Source organism: Poecilia latipinna, unplaced genomic scaffold, assembly GCF_001443285.1.
Source record: "Poecilia latipinna isolate Pla-1442-1.1 unplaced genomic scaffold, P_latipinna-1.0 Scaffold771, whole genome shotgun sequence".
NCBI classification, from domain to species: domain Eukaryota; kingdom Metazoa; phylum Chordata; class Actinopteri; order Cyprinodontiformes; family Poeciliidae; genus Poecilia; species Poecilia latipinna.
Window position 1 is genome coordinate 180,550 of NW_015113387.1, and position 9,042 is coordinate 189,591.

Genomic DNA, 9,042 nt, shown 5'->3' on the forward strand with positions numbered 1-9,042 from the left:
GAAGGAGGACTGTCCTACTGAAATATGCCCCATTGTCTATCACAATGCTCCGTGGACTGGTTGCTTTGTTTCTTCTAAGTGCAGTGTGTAAGTCCAGTTACGTGTTCATATTTTATGTATTAATGTTATTAATGCTAAATCTTTGTGTGAAAGCATTCTTTTTTTTCTAAGCATGAACGTTTGAACGTTATTCAATTTGATTTTTCTCTGAAGACTTCTGGTCTTAGTTCATGTGTAACTTCTCTGTTTCTGTCTTCCTCCTTTTGCAGTGATTCCATCTCTTGAGGTTTCTCTGTATATTCCTCTAATTGAAGCTGCACTCGGTGAAAATGTGACTCTGTTATGTCATGTCAAGGGGTATGACAGCGGATTGTTTTACTGGTATAAGACAAATTGTGAATATTTGATCCAAACAGTTGCTCAAGGTTATTTCAAAAAAGTAGACCTTGAAGCACAGTTTAAAACCGTAAGATTTGACATCCAAACAGAGGGCAACGTGTATTCACTCATCATAAGAAACATCCAAAAGGAAGATGAAGGAACATACTTATGTCAGGCAGGAGAAGCCTACAGGATGGCATTCGTTAATGGCACAAAGCTGGCAGTGAAACAGTACAACGTGCTAACGTCTCAAGAAACTCTGTTTGGCAACAGAACCACAGCTGAAACAAGTATGTATAATATTAGTAGAATGTTCTATGAAAATGGTGTTTTAAATTAAAAATAAAATGAATCATTACAAGGTTGTATGTAATTGTTAAACATCTTCAACATTAAAACTTTAAAAAAGAGGTATGTTGACATACAAATTGACAGATTTGCTCAATCTTTTGAAAAATTAACCTCAAATGTCAAAATTACTGAAATTCGAATTAACGTTAATATAAGTTGAACTTAATGTTAGTGATAATGTAATTTGAAAATTGTTGTTGTATAAAGTAAAAAAGTTGTTAACTGACCAAACATTTTGTGTTTCCAGGAAAAACCTGGGATCCCATTGTCATCGGGCTGTGTGTGGTGTGTGTTTTATGTCTGATTGTAATTGCTGTCCTTGTGTTTTTGAGAGACTGAATTTAATGTGAGTGGAAATATACTGATGCTTTATTAATTTCTTTGTATTTTTGTTTTTGTCTGTACAGTGTTGTATTTTAGGGAGAAAACCTATTACCTAGTTGATGTTTTTTGCATTTAGGTGGTTTTGTTGTATGTGTTGTAGAATGTAAATAAAAATTATTAAATGTTTAATACTTCAGATCCCTAGAAATTTTCAAACATTCAGCTTTTATCTACATGTTCTGGAAAAAAATGCATCTTTTTAATGATCTGTGGAAAAATGCTCATTGATATTATTGATTTGCTTGTTCTGCTAGTATTTTGACAATTCATGTTCAGTGACGAGTACCAAGCTGTAAAGGAAGAATGCTGCCTTGTTGCTGTTGAAAATGTTTGACCTGACAAAGATCAAAAAAGGACTGAAAAGGTTTTAATAAATACTGTGAAAATTAAGTGTGTTGGATTTTATTCATCCATATACTGTAAGCCTTTTTCATTCCTGTGTTTTCATCTGCTTATTGACTTGTAACTTCCTTCTATTCATCACAATACTATACTAAATGAGATTTAGATAAACCTCATTATCTAAATCAAATTTATATTTGTAATCGTAGGTGGCACACATTCGTGCACTCATACAAATAATCCCAAAGATTAAAGGTCATGCAAACACGGGTTTTTATTCTGATAATGAAACCTCTTTATTTTGATGCCATATGCAAGAATTATCCATCAAAGCTGCCTTGACACATGTAGGCTATTTTTTTCTTTTTTTAATTTTCAGACCTACTGATGAAAGAATCCCTCCGCCACTGAAAAAAAATCCAGTTGGGATCTTAAGGTCTGATGTAATTTTTTTAAAAATATATCTGTGTGTCTGTATCAACTGCTGCTTCAGAATGTCAAAAACAAGAAGTTTAGAAAGAGAGAAAAACAACATGCAACAGGTTGTGCCACGTCTGCATTTCCGCCAGTCAAGGAAGAAAACTAGAACATCTTGTATATCTTGATTTTGATCAGAAGGTTGCTGTTCAAATAAATGGTGCTCCATTTTCTATCAAAATGCCTAGAGGACAGGCTGCCTTCATTCTTCTGTGCATGATTCGTAAGTTCAATTGTTTTTCTTTCCCATTTCGTTCGTACCATGCATATGCACATTTAAGTGCTGAAGTAATCAATACATAGAATAAAATATAATAACATTACAGTTGTATCCCTCTATTTTGGATTTATTGTCCTGTCTGCTTTGTAATGATTGCAATTTGTTTCTCTCTTGTTTCTTTAGTTGTGTTTCAAACCATCAGGGTTTCTCGTCAGATTGCTCAAATAGGAGCTTCACTTGGTGACACTGTGACTTTGACATGCAACTTTACTGGCCATAAAAATGTGTCTATTTACTGGTACAAGGTGAATTATGGAGATATAATTCAGAGAGTTGCAAGTACAGGGCTTCACAGAGTAACACTGGAAGGAGAGTTTCACAGTCCAAGACACAGTATTATAAGAACAGGACACGTGTATTATCTCACTATACGAAATGTTCGCAAAGAGGATGAAGCCTCATATATGTGTGAGGCTATCACAGCAAACAAACCGGCGTTCATAAACGTCACGCATTTGGCTGTGACTGGTAAGAAATATTCATTTTGATCTGAAAACTGTATTTGGCTGAAAAAAACGCATAAACTGTGTTAATTATTTGTTCTTTTATCACTCAGGTCACAAAAACCAAAAGTCTGTCTACGTGAAACAAATTTCAGAAACCACATCTGTGCCGCTTGGCACAGAAATAACTTTGGAGTGTTCACTCACGTTACTAGAGAAAAACAAAGCAGCAGATCGATGTGCGGCTGAGCACAGTGTGTTCTGGTTTAAAGCTGGTTCACAATCCGATCCAGGAATGATGTTTGCTGCTAGGAACATCTGTGACTCAGAACCAGGAAGGAGCTGCAGCTACAGACTGTCCAAAACCATACAGAACCCCTCAGATGCTGGGATTTACCACTGTGCTGTTGTGACATGTGGAGGAATCCTGTTTGGAGAAGGAACTAAAGTGGAATTAGGTGGGTGGTAAAATTTGTAAACTTAAGTAACAGTGTTCAGTTAAAATGAAGAAAATACCTCTACATTTTCATTGCTTGACAACTCAAATGTCACCTAAAGACACTTGAAAAAGTTACAGATGCAAAGGTTTGCTGGCTAATTATACATAGTTTTTCTTTTGTCAGAAGAAAAATGGGATCCTCTTGTCATTGGACTCGCTGTGTTGTTGGGTCTCTGTGTGATCGTCATTGCTTGTCTAATTTTCTCAAGAAACTGAATGAAAGGTAATTCCTACTTGCAATTTAAGTAACATGCAGTTTTTTTTCTGTTTTGATTTCTTTTATTAATTTATAAATAAAAAAAAAACAAAGCAGTTGTTCAAACAAAAAGAGTCCAAGAGATCAGTTGTTTTAAAACTTCAGCATTTTTCGTGCATATTATTTCTCTTATTGCTCATTTTGAGATTGTTAATCAATTAAAACATAGAATGTCCTGCTCCAGTTATGTAGCTAAATGTGATATAACAGCAAATATAAATTTATCACTTTCTCTCCACATATATTTCTGTTTCTGTTTTAAATGTCAGTAAGTTTGACCCATGGAAACGGACCTCAACTTTTCAAGCAATTTACTTCCTGGTTTCAAAAAACTATGCATTTGCTTTCATGCAAAAACTGTTATAACATAATGCAATATATATGAACTATAAACAATATGCAGGAAAAAGATACATGCTGTGCTATAAACCTTTGCTTTTCTAATTATTTTCTTTGTCTTATTTTCAATTTTAGTCCAAACACATTCAAGTGCATTCAAGTGAGTGCAATGACACAAGTCTTTCCTCAAAACATTTCCAAAGACGAAGATCGTGACGACAGCTTCAGAAGCACAGGATCGACAAAAACACTGTTGTTTCCACTTCATCAGTAGGGAAGCTTGTTTTTGTGGTTTCCTGTGTTTACCATGGAGTTTCTCTCCAACCGAGTCAGTGGAGAGACAGTCCTAGACTTTTATTAGCTTTGTGAGGCTCCAGTCCGAGACAATGAAGAAGTGAAAAACACAATACAAAGTTCAACAGCAACCAATATTTTGCTTTCAATTAGAAGAGACAAGTCAGAAAGCCTGTTTTTTTTTTTTTCTTAAATTGGTCTGTTTTAAACATATTGAACTGAAGAAGAGATATGTGAAACCCGCTGTTTTCAAAGATTGTTTACTTATGTGTTTAGTTTCTACACAACTAAAAGATTTTTCTGTCAGCATTTTTTTTTGTGTGTGTGTGTGTGTGTGTGTGTGTGTGTGTGTGTGTGTGTGTGTGTGTGTTTAAGGGTTTGCTTTGTATTGATCTATTTACTTTGATTAAGTGACACAGATGCGCAGTTTCAGTTAAAGTGATTTTCAATTCATAATTTTTCTTTAATTTTGTATGGTGAATTTTGGAATAGTTTTGATGTTTTTAATGTTGTTTTAGGTAACAAGTTTTGAAATACTTAAAAATTGATTGTGCTATACTCTTCTTATAGTCAGACTCAGTTCAATTGTTACAAATACTGGTCATAAATACATGGTTACATGTTTTATGGATAAGGCTCTTTCTAACGTTTTAAATGTTTAGGCAATCATTAAGAAAGTATAGCTTGTTTCACACTTTACAATAAGGCTCCATGTTGGCATTTAAAAATGGTGATTATTCATAAATAAATTGTTATGCTGTACACTTTACAATAAGTCTCCTTTTTGGTATTATAAATGTTTATTAGCCATTAGGAAATGAAAACATGTTATAAACTTTGCACAAAGCTCCCTTTGCCATTTATTAATGTTTAGTAGTCAAAATAAACAGTGCATTGTTTTATACTTTAAAATAAGGCTCCTTTTTGATAGTTGTAGATACTTAAGATTCAGTGACAGAGTGAAATATTATATGCTAAAGAATTAGATTTAGAAAGCAACTTAGTTTGAAATGTTTAATATAACAACTCCAAATGAAATATATAAGTGAACAGATTTGGCTCACTTTTTGGTAAGAAACCAGGCAGTTTTTTCTTCTTACCCTTAATGAACAATCTGCTATTAATCATTAATAAAGTTTTTTATAGAGGAATTAATAACATGTCTATAAACTATTAGCCATCTATAAGGGAGCCTTATTGTAAAGCAGTACCAGTATGGTGGCCAGATGAAGCACAACGATACCATGGTCATTATTCTATATTTTGGTACTTTTGACATTGTGGGCCGGTGCCAAGTCCTGCTGGAAAATGAAATCAGGATCTCCGTAACTGTTTGCATAAGGAGGAAAAAAATTCCCATTTCAAAAAGTTGAGTTGACTTTCCTGAGAAGAAGGCAGGTACTCTGAATAAACCTGCCTGACTCTGTGGTGCTCAGGGTTTGGCGTTTCGTCTCAGGTGCTCAGGTGAGTTCCAGTGAACCAGATGTCCTGGGAATTCAAGATCTACATTTTCTTCTTGTTTCAAACCTCAATTTAAATTTTATATGAAACTAACAACCTTACCTGGTCTGCTGTCAGCGTTCATTCTGAACAGAAACATTAATATAATTTGTGGAAAAGGTCACAAAATACCTCTTTTTTCAAGAAAATCAATTCTGCTCAAAGGTGGATTGATACAAATCTGATTCTTTCAGTTGTGTCCAAGGCTGAAACATTAACAATCACAATGTTATTATTATTATTATTATTATTATTATTATTATTATTATTATTATTATTATTATTATTATGTTATTATTATTATTATTTCAAAATCTCCAGATAATACAAGGTATTACAATATAGTGAATCAGTTTGGTTTTATTGGACAGAACGCCACTGTGTTGAGAAATTGTTACAAACTAAACCTAAAAATATTACCAGCCCAGCCACTACACTACACTTTACAATCACATTAAATTGTTATTATTGTGTATTTCAAAAGGGACAATGTGCATCACATAATACCCCAGAGATAGCCAAATAATCCAGTTTTCATCAGTAGTCCCTCCAAAGATTTATACTTGAATAAAGAGCATTATAACACTGAGCATTAAGGCATGTTTGACCAACCCATGCAGGCAGTAACAACATGTAGGCATTGTATTAGAGGGAGTGCACTCTCCACTTTTCAGCCAATCAGGATGATTTTCACTTTATAGACTTTGAACATATTGTGAGTAAACCTTCATTTGGGTAGTAAGGTGTCAGTTCTGCAATACAAATGCATTTTGCCACTATGATTAGAAAACTGGCTGCTTTGATTCTTTGGACTGCAGCATGTAAGTATAAAGCCTCATGCAAAATAGTTTAAGCTATGAAACAGTTTATATGTACAGTATAGTGCCTCTTTGCAGTTAATACATGGCTGATATTTAACATTTATCTCCTTTTTAGCTCTGAGTCAAACTAATGACATTCCTCATCAGATTCCTTTGGAAGTGGTTGAAGTTGGTGGGAATATTACTCTGCATTGTCCACTTTCAAAGACGGAGCGCAAATTCTTCTACTGGTACAAGCAGCCGCTTGGACATATGCTCCAGACAGTTTCTTCAGGAAGCTTGACTGAACAAAAACTCAGTGAACAATTTAACAACAATCGCTTTAATTTAACAGCGGGGGATTCTCAGTGCTCTCTGACTATCAAGAATATCAGTAAAGAGGATGAAGCAATGTATTTCTGTCAAGGTGGGACTGCTTATTTTCAGCATTTTGCTGCAGGGATGTACTTGGCCGTAAACGGTAAGCTCTGTTATTATTCAAAGAGATCAGACAAGATTTTCAGGTAATAGTCTTTATTAACAATCTATTTATTTTTTACTGAATCCTAGATCATAACAGTCCAACACTGACTCATGTCAGACAAACCCCAGAGACAACATCAGTCCAGGACGGGGACACAGTTAATCTCCGCTGTTCTCTTCTGTCCAACACTTCTGTAAACTCTGGTCAATGTCCAGCTAAAAACAATGTGTACTGGTTCAGAGTCGGATTCGGAGCCTCCCATTCAAGCTTTATTTACACTAACAAAAGCAGCTGTGATGCTCAGCAAAGGAGCTGTGACTACCAGCTGTCAAAAACTATACAGACGTCCTCAGATGCTGGAATATATTACTGCGCTGTGCTCACATGTGGGAAGATCCTGTTTGGAGAAGGAACTAAAGTAGAGATGAGTATGGGTAATAAACTATGGACTTTAAATCACTAACTGAATTTTTTACAGTTTCACTCTGTTCAACGCTTTGGGTCAGACTGAAAACTGTCGCAGCTTTCAATGAGCTAAGCAAGATAACAAACATAATAATTAAATTGTTATATTTTTCCTTTTGAAAATGTGTCTCTTTTGTTCAAAATTTTTCCTTTTAAATTCTGGGATACACAGTATGGACCTGTGTGTCATGTCATTAGTAGACTATTTATTTATTTATTTAATTTATTTATTTATTTATTTATTTATTTATTTATTTATTTATTTATTTATTTATTTATTTATTTATTTCTCTTCTGCAAGGTAAGCCTTTGGAACCTCTTCTCATTGTCCTGAGTCTGCTGTTGGGTCTTTGTGTGATAGTGATCGCAATTCTTATATTCTCCAGAGATTAAAGGTAAGATTGTTCTTTTGTTTTTTATATTCTTATAGTTTATTGAAAAACCTTTTATTTCTGCTATGGTTCATATTTAATTATTAGTCAAACATTTTTTTTGTAAATTATAAAACTGGATATTCATCAACATTTCTACTTTCACATCTTCTTACTAATTTTACTGAATAAATCATCTGGTAGTAACACAAGCATGTACACATATGTATACACTTGCTTACACAAAACTTGTAATTTTTATTTTCTATATTTTGACATTGAAAAGTAAAATTGTTCTTTTATTTGGTCTCCAGTTCTGATATCTCTTTGAACAATTCTTTTAAGGATGCAAATATGTATTTGCACCCGCGTTTCTCTACTCAGAAAGAAGAAAGAAAAGGAAAATGATCATCCATCAACTACTATGGACTAGAATAATGAGGAAGAAAATATCAGTATTTGTTCATGTATAAAATACCTGAAATATGTTTCTTGTAAGCTTTGTTTGTGTTCAATGCTAATGTTGCTTTGTAAAAAGGACAATAAACAGTTTGCTTAAATGTTGCAAGATATTATGTTTTGTTTTGTGCCTTGGTGAACACAAAACAAAACAAAGTGGCTGAATTTCCACTTCATTATTCCTCTTTGTGTTTTTATTTATTTGTTTTTAACCTGAACAATCAGTTGAACTGACATGTACACCAAGTCTTTTGAATATTTATCAAAAATATTGTTGCAAAACAGAGACTAATTATTTAAAAATGAGAACAAATTACATTTCTACCAGTAGCATTTCCAGCTTGTCAGTTTTGTAATTCACAGCATGGACAGTGGTTCAAACCTGCTAAGTAGTATGTATAATTAAGCAACAAAACTATAAAATGTGGGATGAATGTCATGCAAAAACAGGTTCTGCTTCACAATTGACATGGAATTGATAAATATCTCTGCAACCTGTCCACACAGAATATTTGTTACCAGGGCCGTGCAGAGACCACTAAAGGGGCAGGTGCTCAAAAAATAAATAAATAAATAAATAAATAAATAAATAAATAAATAAATAAAAAAGGGCACATCTAACCACAATCTAGGGTTAGGGTTAGGATTGTGTTCACTGACGATGCTTTCTGGAAGTACTCCTGAGCCCATGCTGTTATTTCCTTGATCGTGGCATTCCTGTTTGAGGTGCAGTGACGTTTAAGGGCCCGGAGACCACGAGCATCCAGTAGAGTTTTACGGCCTCGACCCTTACGCACAGCGATTGTGCCAAATTCTCTGAATCTTTAGATCAGGGGTTCCCAAACTTTTTCCTGCGAGGGCCACATAGCTGTTCCTTTTTATGGTCGGGGGCCAGTCTTAGTTTTTGGAAAAAGACA

General features: G+C 34.2%; 1 protein-coding gene across 1 annotated transcript; it reads left to right on the forward strand.

The window, feature by feature from the left end:
• The first annotated feature begins 6,065 nt into the window (after positions 1 to 6,065).
• On the forward strand, positions 6,066 to 7,688 carry LOC106955846 (uncharacterized). Its single transcript, XM_015046270.1, has 4 exons — positions 6,066 to 6,367; positions 6,483 to 6,827; positions 6,917 to 7,258; positions 7,597 to 7,688. Exons 1-4 carry the CDS (start codon positions 6,310 to 6,312, stop codon positions 7,686 to 7,688), a joined length of 837 nt encoding a protein of 278 aa, XP_014901756.1. The 5' UTR covers positions 6,066 to 6,309.
• The last annotated feature ends 1,354 nt before the right edge of the window (positions 7,689 to 9,042 follow it).

Excerpts from the sequence above, each read along its gene's own strand:
- LOC106955846 (XM_015046270.1), top strand. The coding sequence starts at position 6,310 with ATGCATTTTGCCACTATGATTAGAAAACTGGCTGCTTTGATTCTTTGG. Across the intron at positions 6,368-6,482 it reads GATTCTTTGGACTGCAGCAT|CTCTGAGTCAAACTAATGAC; the intron begins GTAAGTATAAAG and ends TCTCCTTTTTAG. Across the intron at positions 7,259-7,596 it reads AGGAACTAAAGTAGAGATGA|GTAAGCCTTTGGAACCTCTT; the intron begins GTATGGGTAATA and ends CTCTTCTGCAAG.